At 43.2% G+C, this 19,370-nt stretch overlaps 1 protein-coding gene across 5 annotated transcripts in view; it reads left to right on the top strand.

Moving 5' to 3' along the window:
- LOC307217726 (UDP-glucuronosyltransferase 1A6-like) overlaps positions 1-17,692 on the top strand; it is a 40,171-nt gene extending 22,479 nt beyond the window's left edge. For 2 of the 5 annotated variants that reach the window (XM_079979511.1, XM_079979509.1), the window contains exons 2-5: positions 8,882-9,013; positions 10,995-11,082; positions 12,598-12,817; positions 15,110-17,692. In XM_079979511.1, coding sequence (XP_079835637.1) covers positions 8,882-9,013; positions 10,995-11,082; positions 12,598-12,817; positions 15,110-15,407 — 738 coding nt within the window. In that variant the 3' untranslated portion in view covers positions 15,408-17,692. Of the gene's footprint in view, positions 1-630; positions 1,561-3,744; positions 4,633-7,009; positions 7,963-8,881; positions 9,014-10,994; positions 11,083-12,597; positions 12,818-15,109 lie in introns of those variants that run through there. The other 3 variants (XM_079979510.1, XM_079979512.1, XM_079979508.1) reach the window with 3 other exon arrangements.
- Positions 17,693-19,370: the final 1,678 nt, after the last annotated feature.

Raw genomic sequence — 19,370 nt, 5'->3', positions numbered from 1 at the left:
ATTTGGCCCTATTCTTATCTATTTAGTAAGTTTGAATGTAGCCCCGGTCATACGATCAGTGGAGGACATTTATTAAACATTTACCTGATGCTTGAAGGGACGCGGGTGGCGCTGTGGGTAAAAGCCTCAGCGCCTAGGACTTGCCGATCGAAAGGTCGGCGGTTCGAATCCCTGCGGCGGGGTGCGCTCCCGCTGCTCGGTGATGCTGTGGGCTACACCAATATTATACTCAGCAACATCTGATTTTGTGCATTAGGCATACAGTATATCAAAGTCAGGGCTTCTTGTTACCATGACAGGAACGATGAATTCAAGGTCTCAACGAGCCACTGGCCTTGCCTTTCTGTTCTGTGTTGCTTGTTCTAGTTAACACTTTAAAATTTAAGGGTTACAGAAGCACACCACATAATTGTGCTAAATCATCTTCTACAACTTTTGCTGCTGAAGAGTTTTCTTTTTTGTTGTTGTTAAAGTACGACATGAACTTGGTTGGCCCTGTTCTTATCTGTTCAATATTATTTCATGCACAGCCTTTGGTCCTGATAAAAGTAGCATCAGTGGAGGGCACACATTAAACATTTACTTGATGCTTAGTATGAGTGAGTCCATTGGCTGCACCAACGTTATACTTGCAACATCTGCTTTCATATATTAGGCACAAAGTGTGTAAGGAAGTCAGGACTCCTTGATACCACGATGGCAAGGTTGAATTCAAGGTCTCAACTGGTTGCTGGACTTGCCTTTTGGTTCTCTTTGTGGCATTGTGCCGAAAGTGGGAAGCTGTTGGTGTTGCCTCAAGATGGAAGTCATTGGCTGAGCATGCAAGTGGTAGTTGAGATGCTTGCGCAAAAAGGACATGAGGTTGTGGTTGTGATGCCAGAAAACACTTTGGTCATGAAAACGTCTTCTGAGCATTTTACTGTAAGAACACATTCCGTGCCTTACACCCAGGAGCAGTTGGACGAATTTTACAGGGCAATAGGTGAGAAAAATTTTTATAATCCTCACCTCCTGGAGAAGGTTGTTCAAATCTATAGAAATATATCTCAAGTTACTACCATGTTTGTTTCTGCTTGTCGGCATCTTTTATACGACAGAGAACTCATCCAATTCCTCCAGGAGAGCAACTTTGATGCTGTGTTTTCTGATCCTGTGCTGCCTTGTGCTCCAATCCTTGCTGAATATCTTTCCTTGCCTACAGTCTACTTCTTACGTGGACTTCCATGTCATTTGGACTTCCAAGCTGCTCAGTGTCCAAGCCCCATTTCTTACATCCCAGAGGCTTTTACAAATAACTCGGATCATATGACATTTACTGAGCGTGTGAAGAATGTTTTAATGACTCAGTTCAATTCTTTAGTTTGCTACTTATTTTATGAAAAATATGAACAGCTTGCCACTCAGTTCCTGCAGAGGAAGATTACAGCCTTGGAACTTTTTAGTAAAACATCCCTTTGGTTGCTGAGGTATGACTTTGCATTTGAGTACCCCAGACCTGTGATGCCCAACATGGTCTTTATTGGAGGGATTAATTGTGCCCAGAAGAAGCCATTATCCAAGGTTTGTAACACTGTATCATGACATTTCTAGTTATTTTATTAGTGTTACGCCCTCTGTCTTTCTGTATGTCCACTATAGCAATTTATTGTAGCTCAGTGGTACAGCTTTCCATCAGAAGATTCCAGGTCCCTGGAGCATCTCCAGGTAGGGCAGGAAAAGACCCCTTTCTGAAGCCCAGGAAAGCAGCTTCCAATCCATGCAGAATATACTGAGCTACACAGAACCGAGGTCTGACTCAGTAAATCGAGATTCCTATGCAGTTCTTTTTTTCTAGACAAAACAGTGCTGGGTGGGGGCGGGTCGCACAGAGGGTGAAGATTGCCCTCTGCGCCCTCTATTCTTCACCTCCAGGCGAGCACTTGTGGGACACGCAGAGGGGGGCATGACGTGACGTCACAAAACACTGGGCCCCCTCCATGTGGGAGGCAAGGTGGCGCTCCTGAACCCAAGGAGCAGGAGCTCTAGGATGTGGAATCAGTGGAGGATTCAATATCCCTTTTGAATACAAAAGGCAAATGTTGCAGGAAACCCACAGAACTGGGCAGGAGTCTCAGGAAGACATGCATTAAAGATTTATTTGAACTCATCAACCAAATATTTTGCTTCAGGACAATTGCTTATAGGTGGATATTTCTGATGGGGAGGATTGCTTCCTTCTCACATAGCTATTCACAAACTTGAACTACAGACCTGAATGCAGAGGGGACTGGTTTAAATCAAAGCAATTTTTAAAAAAATCACAGAAAGGACCAGCTTAAACAATTACATCAAATTGACAATCTGAAAATCCAACTTTTCCCAACAAACATGTCTACTAACTGGTTGCTATAACTTTTGAAATTAGTGATATTGTAGTTACCTGGTTCAGAATGCGAATAACAAACTTAGTTGGTCTCTGAGGTGCTACTGGAAGGAATTTTTTTATTTTGTTGTGGGGGTGGGGAAAGAATTGCCCTCCCAGCAGTGGCAGTGCTGCTGCTCAGCGGAATGGAGATGGAACAGGGAGTGGCAGCAGCAAAGTGACAGAGCTCTTGATTTGTGGTGGCTGCAAAGGGGGGTGGGGACAGATGGCTAAACTGGGGGGGGGGGGACAGATAAATACCAGCTCAAGCCAATTGCTGATGGGCAAAATAGAGGCTTGTGGGGTGTTTTTCTTTTCTTTTTGCAGAGACATGGTGTATATTTTTAAACAGAATTAACACTGGCTTCCTGTGCCAGAGCAGGCCTGCACAAGACCTCCGTGCTCTTGTTGTTGTTGTTGAATATTGTTACAGTAGTTATAGCCTTCAGATGTGTTTTTGTTGTGCCTTCAGTGTGTAGCAGCATTTTGGTCACTGGAAACGAAATGGCTAGTTTGTATTCAGCTGAGCAGCATATACAGGTAAGGGGTATGAAAATAAAAGCCCCTCCTACCCAGAGGGGTACATGACAAACTACCTTCCCCAAAAAATAAAGTGCACCAAAGACTCAGCTATATAGCTGCAAATAAAATGTTTACATGTGTTTTAAGTGTAATATACAATGTGACACTAGATGGCAATAGTGAGCCTTACGGAAAATTCAACGTATTTTTTAAAAACACTTTTCAAAAAGCATTTTCAGAACAGTTTTTATATGTGTGCAGATTCCATCAAAGAAGCTTCCCTGTCAGCAGTGACTACATTTTTGTACTGGGCCATTTTTCCTCAGTGGATTATCCATGGATTGGGAAAATCTGGATTAAATGTGTAGGAATTTGGGGCTGCCATTTTGTTAAGGATGATGTGTACACATTCAAAAACCTTGCTCACATAACTAAGAGCAAATGCACATTAAACGGACATGTGGAGAAGCCCTTTATTTGTCTGGACATGTTCCAACTTGATTGGTAGATCATCATTGCTTATTCTAGTTAAGATTTTAAAATCTGAGGGTTACAGAAGCACACCACATAATTGTGCTAAATCATCTTCTACAACTCTTGTGGCTGAATAGTTTTCTTTTTTGTTGTTGTTAACGTACGACATGAAATTGGCCCTGTTCTTATCTGTTCAATATTATTTCATGCACAGCCTTTGGTCCTGATAAAAGTAGTGTCACTGGAGGGCTCACATTAAACATTTACTTGATGCGTGAGTCCATTGGTTGCACCAACGTTATACTTGCAACATCTGCTTTCATATATTAGGCACAAAGCGTGTAAGGAAGTCAGGACTTCTTGATACCACGATGGCAAGGCTGAATTCAAGGTCTCAACTGGTTGCTGGACTTGCCTTTTGGTTCTCTTTGTGGCACTGTGCTGAAAGTGGGAAGCTGTTGGTGTTGCCTCAAGATGGAAGTCACTAGCTGAGCATGCAAGTGGTAGTTGAGATGCTTGCACAAAAAGGACATGAGGTAGTGGTTGTGATGCCAGAAAATACTTTGGTCATGAAAACGTCTTCTGAGCATTTCACAGTAAGAACACATTCCGTGCCCTACACCCAGGAGAAGCTGAATGAACTTCTGAGTTCGATGACTGAGCATGCTCTTAAGAATCTGAATTTCCTAGAGAACATGGTACAGTTCTATATAAACATATCTCAAGTTACTACCATGTTTGTTTCTGCTTGTCACCATCTTTTATACGACACAGAACTCATCCACTTCCTCCAGCAGAGCAACTTTGATGCTGTGTTTTCTGATCCTGTGCTGCCTTGTGCTCCAATCCTTGCTGAATATCTTTCCTTGCCTACAGTCTACTTATTGCGTGGACTTCCATGTCGTTTGTACTTCCAAGCTGCTCAGTGTCCAAGCCCCATTTCTTACATCCCAGAGGCTTTTACAAATAACTCGGATCATATGACATTTACTGAGCGTGTGAAGAATGTTTTAATGTCGATGTCAGCTTCTTTATATTGTTACTCATATTATGGAAAATACGAACATCTGGCAACTGAATTTCTGCAAAGGAAAATTTCACTCTTAGAACTTTTTGGTAAAACATCTATTTGGCTAATTAGACAAGACTTTGCATTTGATTACCCCAGACCGGTGATGCCCAACATGGTCTTCATTGGAGGGATTAACTGTGGCCAGAAGAAGCCATTATCCAAGGTTTGCAATTCTTTATGGTGAAATTGTTGTTTACGTATTTACCGCCTTTCGTGACCTTCTGGCACTTGTCTTATCCTTCATGAATGATATTTCCTATTGTGCATCTACTTAAGTGTTAGGACATAGACATCCTAGTTGCTCCATTGAAGGAACAAAGCCTTTTTTTTTTTTTTTCATTACCACCAACTCTTTAGTGCAAATGAAGTGGTAGATTCCAGCAATAATAATTTTAAAGAGCTAAGGCACTTTCCAGTTCGTTCATGCACCAAAAACTCTGTTGTTCCAATTAATTGTTCAGAACTGAAAAGCCTGTTAGCTTTACTGCTTTCTTGAGTGTCCATGTTGCTTCAGACCTGCAGGGGAAGGGAATTGCGCCTGAAAGGCCCAAGGAAGAAACTGGTTAGGCTGGTACTTTTATGGCTGAGCTCTACCCCCTAACCGCCACGGACTGAGCCGGAGACATGTTCCCTATCTGGGAAATGTTCTGCCCCTGAGCTATGGTACTGTCCTTTGCTGTACTGATCACCTACCTATCTGCTGAAAATGCCATTCAGGAAGCTGAGGGTTCATGAAATCTGCTGTGAGAAAAACAGAAAGTGAGTTTGGATAGGAGAAACAGTCCCCCACATAGCTAGAAGGAGTTCTGAGCTGTTGCTTAGATGCAAAGGTAGAAGCAGAAATGCTAGCCTAGCATTGCTTACAGTGATGCAGGTATTTTCTTTCTTCCTTCCTTCCTTCCTTCCTTCCTTCCTTCCTTTCTTTCTTTCTTTCTTTCTTTCTTTCTTTCTTTCTGTCATAACCCCTGCGTAAACTGTGGGCTTACTGTATGCAACTGAGCAGATAGTGAGGAAGGCCATCCAATCTGCAAGAGGAGAAGCATATATATGGTATCTTTGCTAATCTACCTTCAAGAACCGTAGTCACCATTATTTGAAACCCAAGAATTGTTCAGGTGAGCAGCAAAATGTAGGGGATGCAGTGATAAGGAAACCACCCATGTGTGACACACACACACCCCAAGTCACTAAGGAGCTTCCACACCGTCAGCAACTGTGGTTTTGTACAGTACTTGGTCATTTTTACTTATCCATATATTTAGGAAGTGGGAAATCTAGATTAAATGGAAATTGGGGGGATGGTGCTGGCTTTTTGCTCAGAATGATGTCAAATGGAGATTGCAAAAAACTCTACTAATACACATGACTAACAGAAAATTGACAGTAAACTCCTGTGTGGAGCAGTCCTTTGTTTGAGTATTTCCCAAATGATCTCTGGATTGTACTGCTTATTCTTAGTATTTTTTTAGTTTGAGTACAGTGGTACCTCGGGTTAAGTATTTAATTCATTCCAGAGGTCCATTCTTAACCTGAAACTGTTCTTAACCTGAAGCACCACTTTAGCTAATGGGGCCTCCTGCTGCCGCCGCGCCGCCGGAGCACAATTTCTGTTCTCATCCTGAAGCAAAGTTCTTAACCTGAAGCACTATTTCTGAGTTAGCGGAGTCTGTAACCTGAAGCGTATGTAACCTGAAGCGTATGTAACCCGAGGTACCACTGTACTGTATTTGATTTTTAAAGATAATAGTTTTATTTGCTGGCTAAAGGGTTTTGGGGGTTTATTTTATTTTGTTTTATTTTATTTATTCAATGTGTATACCACCCTTCTTCTGAAGACTTCATGAGGGTTCACAGCATAAAAATACAGAACAATACCACAAAATACATAACAAAACAAGAACAAAACCCAAACAAACCAATAACCCGGATTCCACGAAAGGACGTAGACTGTTAATTAGCCAAAGTCCTCGTTGGTGCTGCCTGCCTGTCGCTGTGCACAAGCAACGTCAGGGACTGACGGATTGCTGTAATGGTTATAATGGGTTGCTCGTGCGTAAGTTACCGCCACTCCTGGCTAGGTAGCCTGGTTAAACCTGTTCTGGCTGGACAGCCCTTCACTTCGTGGCTGTTCAGTCGCTAGCAGAATCCGTCAGTGGGCGTTTTTTGAACTTTTTCCAGCAAAGAAGTTCTTTGACGCCAAGTCTACGCCTACTTTCCCTGTGTGGAAGTCTTCTGCGCAGGGTGGGTGTGGGTAGCGGAGGACCCGTGCTCTCCCCACTGGTCTCCAGCGAAGAGTCTTGGAGCCCCCTCGCCGATTCTCCCATCTGCCCTCCTCTATCCCTGGTGTTACGCTGATTTCCTTCCCCAGCCGATGAGCTCCCTCTCTCCCTGCTGGGCCCCTCTCCAGCATCGCTTGAGAGCCTTGCCTCCACCTCTGGCTCCGAGGTCAGTTCCCTGACACGACCTTTGACCAAGATTTAAACATTCCACACTGCCTTAATAAATGTGTCACAGAAAATAAATATTTGCAGAAGAAGATAGGGCTAAAGGCTCACAAGAGGCTTTGTTTCCTGTGCTGTTCGCCATGGTTTTTTTACATTCATTTCATTTTGGGTTGGAATTATGCCACAATGCAACCAGCAAGAAGATTTCTATGCGTCAAGGCATTTGTGTTTTGCTTACTCTCTTTTTCTGGAGCCTTACGGATGGAGGAAAGGTGTTGGTAATACCCCATGATGGCAGTCATTGGCTCAGTATCCATCCAGTTCTGGAACATCTTCAGCAGAGAGGACACCAAGTAGTTGTCGTTGCTCCTGAGACGAACTTATGGATAAAGTCATCTGTACATTATACATTGAAAACATTTGCCGTGCCTTACTCAAAGGAATACTTGAAAGCAGAATTCCAAAAGCTTGGTCACAGGATTTTTGCACGTCAGCCTTTCCTGGAAAGAATGACTGGGACATTTTCAAGAATAAGAAATATTACAATGCTTCTATATAATAATTGCAAGCAGCTTTTATACAACAAAGAGCTGATTTCTTACCTTAAAGAAACCAAATTCAACATTGTAGTTATGGATCCAGTGTTTCCATGTGGGCAGATCTTGGCTGAGTATTTATCCCTTCCTTCTATTTACTACTTGCGGGGAATTCCATGTGGTTTAGACTTTGTGGCAACACAGTGTCCAAACCCACATTCTTATGTCCCAAAATTTTTCTCGGGCAATACAGATCACATGAACTTTAAACAGAGAGTGAAGAATTTTTTCATCGGCTCGCTGGAATTCATGATATGCTATTTTCTTTATTCACCCTATGAAACACTGAACAAGGAATTCCTGCACCAAGATATGACAGTAGCAGACCTTTATAGTCAAGCATCAATTTGGCTTCTGCGCTATGACTTTGTTTTTGAATATCCCAGGCCTATCATGCCCAACATGGTCTTCATTGGGGGTATAAACTGTGCAAAGGAAAATCCACTAACTCAGGTTGGAATCCACCTCTCCACTCACCCTTACTGGGACGGTTCAAAACTTCAGTTTAAAAATGGAGGCTGAAAAAGGGATTAGGACTGAGATATTTCAGTAGATTGGAAAAGTTAATAGCATGGTGCCATCTCCCTTTTGACATAATATCAGAATGTCTGCAGCCATACTACCCTGAACACGCCTGATCTTGTCTGGTCTCGGAAGCTAAGCAGGGTCAGACCTGGTTAGTACTTGGAAGGGAGACTTAATATTGGAATCAAGAGGCACAATGCAATTACCAAGGAGCAGATTTAAAATAATATGCACAGAGGCCCTGGGCTTATAAATCCTAATGCCTAATACCTTAGCTGAGCTTAGTGAACCACCTTATTATATCATATTTATGTCAGCCTGCTAACTTGCTTTGCTGATGTGGAAAACTTTATTGTGTATGATTATTATTTATTATTTTTATTGGTTGCTGTACTTATTGCATTTGTGTTTTCTGTTCTAACCTGCTCTGTGATGACTTCTGGGATGAAGAGCAATTTAGAAATATCCTAAATGAATGAACTCATATGATATGTTGTAACAGAGATTCCTGAAATTCAATATCCTGACCAATGTCTAAGACTGAATGTGAGGGCAGGTAGACCATTAGGCTGGTCTAGGACAATTCTTCTCAGGGGCAAAAGAAAAATATAAGCCAGGGCAGAGGAGAGATGGGGGCAACAGGAGGGCCTACACAGAAGGATTTGTTCTGGATCCGACACTGCCCCCCCCCCCCACAGATCAGGTCCTAGAAATGGTCTAATGTTTACACACACACACACACTTACCCAACAAAGGTTACTTCTTCTTTTAGCTTTTTTGGAGAGATGAAAATATTCCCACGTGACGCAGAATTCTGACCAAAAGTTTCTTTGTTTGTTTTGCCTAGGAATTTGAAGCCATGGTAAACAGTTCTGGCGAACATGGCATTGTGGTGTTTTCCTTGGGTTCAATGGTTTCTGAAATTCCAATGAAAAAAGCTATGGAGATTGCTGAAGCGTTTGGAACAATACCTCAGACGGTAAGAAGGAAAAATGGTATTCATGTAGGATGTTAAATATTTTGGTTCATTATGCATGTTTTGCTGTCTGCTTTAAAAGTGGCTCCGAAGCTGAAGTTGACACACAACCCTTTGCCTCAGTCCAACAAGCAATCTTGCAGCTTGACACAGCATGAACTGGGAAGCTGTTCACATACAGCTCTTTAGAAATATTGCCATGGTAATTTAGATGCCAGCTGCTGGCTCAGACCCTGCTCAAAAGCTACACCTGATATTGCTGCAAGAAGACAACAGGGGAACAAGATGTGAATAGTTCCCTGACAGTTGTCACGTTTGGCTGCATTCCAGATAAAGCTGCCAGAGCTGAGCCCTCGGCGGGTTCCCCTAATTGTACAGCAACCGCAAGTGGAACAATGCAGAAAACCCTGCTGATCTTCATAACCAACATTCTGCAACTAAATTTCAGATCATATGGACTAGGCCTTGTTTCTTTAAGTTGGGGAGGGTGGGCTAAAAGATTATCCACGCGCACCACCTGAAATCCAGAGACATCTATTGGAAAAAGTTTTAGTGATGATAGATTGTAGTATAGCCATGTCAGCTAATCAATTACCAGTCTAGAAACTGGCGGAAGTTTGCCTTCTCTGCATTTTTTTGCTACCATAACATGAGACTTCTTTCCTCATTCCTCTGAGAATACAGCTCCTTCGCTGCTAAGAAGTGAAAGGAGTCAATAATAAATGGATTTCCCAAACTTGCCTCATCCTTCTTGGAAGTAAGAAATAGCTGCTTTAGCGGCCTCCATCCTGTTGCCCTTTGTCAGACTTCCGAAACCTGGTGCCTTCCAGATGCCTTTGACTACAGCTCCCATCTGCCCCAGCCAGCGTGGCCAGTGGTTAGGGAAGATGGGAGCTGTAGTTCAGAACAACTGGAGGGCATCACAGTGGTGTGGAAGAAACCATGTTGCCGTGGTAATATAAAAATAGGCTCCCTCAGTGCCTGGATTATTATTTATTTATTTTTAAAATATTTTTTTGTTAAGTTTCAAAAGAAAAGGAAAGAAATGGTTTACAAAATTCTACAAGATACAGTGGTACCAAACAGGATCTGATGAAAATATACAAATTCTTTATAAAATCATAGATCACTGTTAGACAAAAACGGACATAAAATAAAACCAAAATAAATAAACTACAGGTAAGTGAATGTGTGGGAGGTAGTGACTGGAGCTATTTATAGCACAGACAAGAGAAAGTGACAAAACGTAGAGCCTGTTATACCAAGGGAAAGTGATTAAAGTATTCAAACGCCCTGAGTCACTGAGCCATATTCATTTGTAGGCTGAGGGTGTCCTGGGCCATGTTTCTCTTTGCTTACAACTGAAATGAAGTCAAACTAAACAAATACAAAATCTTCCTTCTTTCTTTGGCCCCTAAGGACTCTCAGCTTGTTAGTTAGTTTTTCTAGCAGGGCCATATCACACAGAAAGATTGGCCCCATCTATTTCCCCCCAAAACTGTGATGGTCATTCTAGCGGCAATAAGCAGCTGTACTATCAGCACTTTGTGCAAATGGTGCAAGTTTTTATTACCGTCAAATATGAGGGTAAAAATAAAAGGGCTAATTGAGATGCTAGGATAATGTGGCGGCTTAAGATCTTATCCATTTCTCTGAATGCTGTTGCTGAAAATTCTTGCACTCTAACACAACCCCGCCATAGGTGGATGTATGACCCAATTTCTGAACATCCCCTCCAGCACCTTGGGTAAGCTGATGAATTTATATACAAGTGCACTTTCATTCTTTTATATACAGGCAGTACCTTATTTATTTGTTGTTAACCGATATCCCACCTTTCCAACTAATGGGGCTCTTTGAAGAGGCATTGCACCCTACGTAAGAGATATGAGAGAATGCTTGTTCAAGTACAATCTGAAGTTTTTGTAAGTGTTTGAAGTGTAAAGATACATTTCCTAATCTATGTATTTCCTTCCTCATGAAGGTGCTATGGAGATATACAGGAGAAACACCCCCGAATCTTGCAAAGAACACAAAGCTTGTGAAGTGGCTACCACAAAATGATCTGCTTGGTATGTCTGGGGCAGGAATTATGTTGTTGTCTACAACCAGCCCTTAATGCTGCTTCAATGCCATTAGCCTCTTAACAATACCGTGAGAGAGTGTATCTAAACACTGTTTAGCAAAGTGTAAAATAATGTGATGTTGGATGGACATGCTCCCACATTGCTCTTGGTCATGTACACTCAGAGCAAAGCCCTGTAGCTGAAAAAGCTGGGCTAGGAAAAGAAAACCCTGCCTGGCGCTTTATGCTCATAGTGTGCATAAAAAACCAAGGAAATGGTTGAAAGGACAGTGGGCACAGATGCCAAAATGTGAGCCATGAAATAGGGGTGAGGGGGAAATTTCATTCAGTTCGCATTTAAAGGCAAGCTTACTTCATTCGCACTATCCAAAACAATCTGTGAACTGAATCACAGCTGTCCTTCAAAATTCACACGGCTCTGTATTCCGCAATGCAGGTAATGTACAAAATGTATATACTATGGTGAGGCATGCATAAAAATGCTGAAAGTAGTAAAAATAACCTACAGGAATCCATTATATTAGGAAAAATTCACACTAAAACATTAGCGAGTTTTCATGGTAACTAATAATAATAATAATTGCAAACTGGCATAGAGGTATGGAGAACTGAACATAAGACAGGTAAGATGAGAAACTGGAAGAAACCAAAACTGACTGATTTGCTCATCCTTACCCTTAACCACTTGCTGGAGTGAAAATTGCATTCAGTTCTGTTGAAAACAATGACTGACCAAAGTACGATTGGCTTTAATGGAATTTAGCACCAAACTAGACAGGATACTGGAGGCAGCTGATATCCTGATTTCTACAGGTGCACGATTGGTCCCAAGAGGACAGGACTCCCTGCCCATCACTTGATGTTCAGTGTCCCACATCTGACATTACATGTGGTGTCAAGTATGGGGCAGGTGGGTGTGGTTTGAAGAAATCAGCCTCACGGGCCAAATCTGGTGGGTCAGTTCTGGCTCTCAGGCCAAAGGGTCTCCACCCTTTGTATTGAATTGAGGGATCAGGGATGGAGAACCCAAGCCTCTTTATCTGGCCTTCAGGAGTCAACACCGGCCATGCCCCCAGGCCACATCCTTCACTGGCCCTACTCTGCACCCTACCTGCCTGGGCTGTGCCCTTGAACTGTGATAGCACCTCTTCCTTGCCTGGGTGGAGAGTGGCAGGACCCACCACTGGTCTGGAGTCCTAGAAGGCTGTCCATGAAGGAATGTGACACTTTGGCTGACAGAGGGTCCCCACCCCTGGCCTAGATGGCCTAGAAGGGGACCACTTCTCTCCTCCCACAGTTCTGTACCATCCTTCTGAAAGACATTTTGCTAGACTGTACATAACTGTCCAAGGAGATCAGCTTAATCATATAGCTGTTTAATTTGAACTTCAATTGGCTGCTTCCATAAAAATGCAATTTTAAAACTTGGCCTAGATACGTTGTCGTTAGCAGAATAATAAACCTGTTGGTATTTCTCCACCTCCTGCTCTTTCCTCAACAGCTCATCCAAAGGCCAGAGCCTTTATCACTCATGCTGGCTCCCATGGGGTCTATGAGGGAATCTGCAATGCAGTACCAATGGTGCTGATGCCGCTTTTTGGAGATCAAATGGACAATGCAAAGCGGATGGAATCTCGAGGAGCAGGAGTGACTCTGAATGTAGTTGAAATGACTTCCAAGGATTTATCTGATGCACTGAAGGCTGTTATTTATGATAAAAAGTGAGTAATGAGTGGTACAAAATGAGCAGTACAAAACTCATTTTTGGATTGGCCCAAAGTACCGTATTTTTCACTCCATAAGATGTACTTTTTTCCTCCTAAAAAGTAAATATGTCTGTGCAAATGTCTGTGCATCTTATGGAGCGAGTGTGTGGTCCCTGGAGCCAAATTGCTGAGGGGCAAAAAGCAGATGTGCTTTTATTTTTAGAAAGAGGGAAGGGGGTGTTGAAACAAAGCCGCTGAGCAGCTGATTGGCAAGCGATCGGGAGGGAGATAAGGGACTCTAGCGATAAAGGAGGTTGTCTGGGAGGGTGGAGGTAAAGACAGCGAACTTGCAAGGAGAGGAGACAGGAATACTAAAACAAGCAATGAGGAGAGAAATTAGAAGAAAAGGAGGAGCAAAAAAATGCTCCAGCTAAGGAAAAGACACTAAGGCAAACAAGAGGGAAGGGGGTGTTGAAACAAAGCCGCTGAGCAGCTGATCGGCAACCAATCAGGAGGGAGATAAGGGCTCTAGAGATAAAGGAGGCTGCCTGGGAAGGGGGAGGTAAAAGCACATGGATCCTCAGGATTTTTGCATTGGGTCACCCCAAATTCACCATCAGATCACATAGGGCGTCCATGGTTATAGCCTGCACCAAAAAATCACGCATCCACTGTTTCGTGGGGCCACAATGGCACAAAAACATGGTTACAAAGCACGGATCCACGTGGATCCTCAGGATTTTTGCAGTGGGTCACCCCAAATTCACCATCAATTCACATATCATGTCTGTGGCCACAGCATGAACCATGAAAATCATACATCCACTGTTTCGTTCAGAATATATTTTTTTTCTTGTTTTCCTCCTCTAAAAACTAGGTGCGTCTTATGGCCAGATGTGTCTTATGGAGCTAGAAATATGGTACATTTAAAATCAGAATATGCAAGGAAGTATACCATGGAAATATACGGGGCGGGGGGAGTGTTCTGCACTGGGTGTGGGGGGGTTGTAGGGTGCCATGGGGGTCTGTTGGGTGGCAGGGGGCTGCTGGGGGTGGACTTCCTGGTGGGATGGGAGCTTGAGGGCAGCACGGCGGTTGCTTGGTGATTCAGGCCCTGCAAGGGGGCAGAGCCACTGCTTGTCATTGAAATCAGCGGGGGTTGCTACACGGCTGCTGGTGACAGGTGAAGAAGAAAGTCTCTTCTAAACAACCCCTCTGTTTTTACTGCTTTGATTCTTTATCGGGACTCTGGGTCCTCTGCAGTAGTGGTTTTAAAAATGTCTTCTCTCAGACCGTGGCATTTTCAGAAGCTAATCAGAGCATTATCAAAGAAAAGTTAAGTAATGGCAACGTTCTGTAAAAGAAAGCTTTCCCTACAATGAGCAGCTGCAAGAGAGCTTGGAGTATCTTCTAATGCGTAGTGCTAGCTCCCCCAAGGGGACAATAAGGGGGGCAGGGGGGAGGGCCAAGAAGCCGCGCCAGTGCTCCAGGTGAGCCAAGTGCCCTGGAGTATTCTCCCATAATGCGCAGGAGTTTCCAGGGGTTCCTTCACAGACAGGTTGATCTGGAAAGCATTCCATAACCATCACAAACCACTGTCCTGCACAATATTCCATCTCTGCTCCTGTTTCTGCTGTTTCTACCAAGGGTAGCCAGCAAATCTGCTGTTTGTTATTATACCCTCTGCTGATTCATAACATCCTACTTCCAGTTTACGCAGTCACTGCGGGGCAACTGAAGGGAATGGAAAAGGACGTCCTTGGAGGAACTGTCAGGAAGCAGCAGTGAAGGCAGAGGGCATCTCCCTCCACATTGGGGAGTGGCCCTGTTCTTGACTACCTACCAGCTCCTGCTTCCCTCAGCAGGCCATATTCTGTGTTTAAGAGACACTGACTGAGATCATCCCTCCTCCAACTGCCACCTGCTGGTGGTCACCAGTATCATCAGTTGCTCCACAGAAGTTCCTGGACACTGCATCATTCTCCATTTTTATCTCCAAGGACCTGTGATTAGCAGCAGCTGTCACATAGGAGACAGATCAGCTATGTGAAAGATCCACCAGAGAAAAATTAGGGTTCAGCTACTAAAAGCACCGGAACTCTGGCCTGTATAAGCTGCATACAGAGTATCCCGAAGTGTGTGCATCAGCACACACAGGAACAGGGGAGGGGTTTGCATCCCATGTCCACAGTCTCTCAGAACAGTATCAACCCCACTTGGATTTCAAATGCTTTGGAAATCTGCTTCTATGCTATGTGTTTTATTTCCCTGTATTATTTATTTCCTAAAGAGGTTCTTTTCTTTTAGGTATAAAGAGAACATCCAGCGTCTCTCAGCTCTCCACCTGGACAGGCCCATTGAACCTCTTGACCTTGCGGTGCATTGGGTGGAGTTTGTGATGAAGCACAAGGGGGCTCCCCACTTGAGGCCGGCAGCACATGACCTCAACTGGATCCAGTATCACTCTCTTGACGTCATTGCCTTCCTCCTGGCTGTTGTACTCCTTGCCCTATTTATCTCACTGAAGTGCTGCCTGTTTTGCTGCAGAAAGTGTTGCTGTAAAAGTGGAAGGATGAGCAAGAAAAGCAAATCAAAATCACATTGAAATGGGGTGGGGCATGTAAGATGAAGAGGAACAGAAGAAATTAGGTCCTGCTCTTGGGGTTCAGAAGGCAGAGGTAGCCAACATGATGTCCTCCAGAGGTTTTGGATTACAACTCCCATCAGACCTAGCTAGCATGGTCAGAGATGACAGGAGCTGTGGTACAAAATATCTGGCGGGCACTATGTTGTCTACCCCTCCCAATTTGCAGGAGCTCTTAAAAACACATACATGATGATTTGCAAGGTCACTTCCATGCCTATATATGAAGTCAAACTATTTTAGTCAATGAACAAGCAATCTGATAGCCAATGGACCTGTGAACTTCCATACAGATCCCACAGTTCTGTAGTCAATTGATCTGTTGGGGAATCAATTGTTTGCATAACTTACCGGTATCTTGAACTGATGGGTCAAGGTCCACAAATGGGGTCAGTGGTGCCACCAGCGTTTTTGAGGGAGGTATATTTTAACAGGAAGAGAGAGATGGAAAACACAATGGTAATGTTCAGATAGCAGAGAAAGGAAGCTGGGCTACCTTTAACAATTGAGTGAGAGAGTGGACTCTGACAAGTGGAGCGCATTGCACAGGGTTGATAAAAGCTGCTTCTGGGAATGCCGCCTTCCATAGGAACCCCCTGCCCCCTCATCCTGGAAAGAGAAGAACAAGGTATGGCCTTATAATGCCAATAAATATAAGGAGAAGGAGGACAGGCATATGCAATATATTTAAAGTGGAACCTGCTTTGCTGGCGGACCTGAGAAGGTTGGCTATTAATGGTATACATGAGCCATTCCCATGTTAGTTGAGTGGGCTACTGGTGTCTAAAGTCAATCCAAGTCCAAGCACTTTCAAAACATAAATGCCTTCACAGATGACCCTCTCCCTTTGAAATGGCAGCACAGCCGTGTTTGTTGGCTGCAAGTGTTAATCAGAACATTAGAACAAACTCCTGTTTCCCCTCCTACTTCAGAAATGTTGTTGTGACAGCATCTCCTGTAGTATTAAGAAGACAGTGAACATCCTTGTGAGCACCATACTAACACTGCCTGTTCGGCTGTCTATAAGGGGCCCTTTTCAGAAACATCCTGTACATAGAAACATAAGGCCAGTGGTCCATTTAATCCAGCACCCTGTTTTCATGGTGGTCACTTTGGATACCCGTGGGAAACTGGCAAGCCAGGACCCAGGGCCAGGAGCCCTCTTCCCTCCTGTGGGTTCCAGCAACTGGTATTCAGAATTATTACAGCTTCCACCCATGGAGGCAGAGCAGGGCCATTATGGCTAGTGGCCATTGGGAGAGTCTCCTCCTCCTCCTCCTCCATGAACATGTTTGATCCTCTTCTAAAGCCATCCAGGTTGGTGGCTGCACTGCCTCTTGGGGGAGGGCATTCCATAGTTTAACTATGAGCTGTGTGAACAAATACTTTATCTGTCCTGAATCTTCCAATATTTGGCTTCCAATATTTGGACAATATTTGTCCATTATGTCTAGTCTTATGAGACAGAGACAGATATTCAGAAACATGGAACAATAATTTTGTGAGATTCTTGCATTGCAGGAGGTTAGATTAGATTACCCTTTGGGGTCCCTTCCCACTCTAAGAATCTATGATGTTTAGTTGGAATCTCCTTTATTGTGTCCTGAAGGTTTGGGTCCTACTCTCTGGATCAGGAGAAAACAAGCTTGCTCCACCTTCCATGTGACAGCCCTTAAGATATTTGAAGATGGCTATCATATCTCCTCTCAGTCTCCTCTTTACTAAGCTGAACAGCCCCAGCTCCTTCAACCATTCCTCATCAGGCTTGGTTTCTAGTCCCTTGATCATCTTGGTTGTCCTCCTCTGCACATGTTGCAGCTTGTCAATATCCTTCTTAAATTGTGGCACAGGTGTGGTCTGACCAAGGCAGAATAGAGTGGGACTATTACTTCCTTTGATTTGAACACTATACTTCTGTTGATGCAGCCTTGAATGGCACTAGCTTTTTTCCCTGCTGTATCACACTGTTGACTCATGTTAAGCTTGTGGTCCTCTAAGACCCCAAGATCCTTTTCATATATACTACTGGCAAGCCAGGTGAAACTCTAATTAGGTCAGCAGTTGCACCTTGGCTAGGTCACCTGGAAGAAAAATGACCAAATGCAAGTATTATTCAGATAAATCAGTCTCCTAACATACCTTCAAAGTGAGAGTTTCTCTCCCATTTGAAATCACTGTGCCATGCTAATTAATTAAACTCTGCTGATCTCTGTGACTGCTGTTCTGCAAATAAATCTCAAATAATATTGTGTAGTTCTTCTTTCCTTAAGTAGAAGCGTGCATGACAGATCATTCATGTTGAATGCTTGAAATATGGTGACTGGGAACATGTATGGATAGGTAGTTACAGATCTGATATCCAGTCAGAACACAATAGAAGCACAGATTGCCAAAGGAACAGCTTCTATAATGCATGTGTATCTTTTTCAATTGTTGCAGGGAGCACAAATGCTATTACTTCCACTAATTCATCTGTTGCAGGAAAAGAACATTTTTTAAGTTTACCTTTTCCTTTCTTTATTTGGTTATATACTATGCACCCCCATCCAGTATTATAGCCCCTTCCCCCAGTATGAACAGTCACTCTCCATTTCCTGCAGTTAACTACTAGTCCCTTGAAAAGGACAAGGTATTGATTGCCCTTCAATTGTAGGAGCTAGACCAGGGGTCAGCAAGGTTTACTGGCCATGGGCCGGATCACTCCCACGGACCAAGACCATGTGTGTGTGTGTGTGTGTGTGTGTGTGAGAGAGAGAGAGAGAGAGAGAGAGAGAGAGAGAGAGAGATGTGGAAAATGAAAAAGTTGCTCTGGTGGATGCATTTGTAGTTGAAGAATAATGCTGCACTATTTACTATGTCCAGTAGGTGGTGGTAGAGGTAATTTTTTAAAAAAAAATCAGCTGTGCAGTTGCACACTTCTTTTCCCAGTTTTGCAAAATGTGGCTTTAAAAACAAACAGGGCTTCCTCAAAATACTTAGGTGTAGGGGAAAGCATGAACATACCATGCACCATGCATAATGTTGGTATATGTCTGTTTTCTGCCTGTATACAAGCTGTACATGTATATCATGTGTACACACAGCAAAACTGATGTGCCTTGATCATCACAGGTGGTTTGCCCACCTTTTCCTGCTTTCCAAGTAGTGAAATTATTTTCATGTTTGACACGGCCCTTAGTTTTCTTTTTGGTTAAAAACAGCTTTGGTAAATTGTGTTTTTACTTTGGGAGTAAGCTCCCTATAACTCATGGTACTTCGAGACTGTTCCTATTTTGTGGGTGGGATTCAATCACACTGGCAAATTCAGGTTGCACAGTTCAATTGAATTTGGAGCTCTTGAGCTACAAACCACCTTCCAACAAAAACCAAAACAAAACCCCAGACTTTTGTAGCAAGGAAAGTGACATGAAAATGCACTGTAAAGTTTGAGACAATTGCTTGATGTGTTTGCAGGGAGGTTAGACAACATATCAGGATGAATGCTCAGTCAACAGACTGTCTGAAACTGACCTCAGTGAGGATTGCTGTGGATAAATATGCTAAAAATTGAGCAGCATGTCACAACTGAGCTGTCTAAGCTAGCTCCCAAACAGAGCACATCAAATCTAGTTATTTATAACTAAAAAAGTATCTATGTGTACATTAGACAAACATGTAAGAACATACTTTCTGATAGGTCTAATAGGTCTGTCAAGAAATTGGATCGTTAAGCATGAGTGAAAGCAAAGTAAACCAACTCTTACATTGTAATCAATCCACAATTGGTGCAGGTTCAGTATCCCATTTGACTTCCAGCTGAAGCAGTGAAACAATGCCTTCTGCTAGGGTAGGTCAAAGAATCTTTTCAATTTCCAGTTCACTCTACAGTGGTTCAGACTACATAGACATAGAAAACTGTTCTGGGATCTCAATCACAAGAAAGAT

This window comes from Podarcis cretensis, assembly GCF_951804945.1.
Source record: "Podarcis cretensis genome assembly, chromosome: 1".
NCBI lineage: Eukaryota > Metazoa > Chordata > Lepidosauria > Squamata > Lacertidae > Podarcis > Podarcis cretensis.
This window is presented reverse-complemented; position numbering and strand designations above follow the sequence as displayed.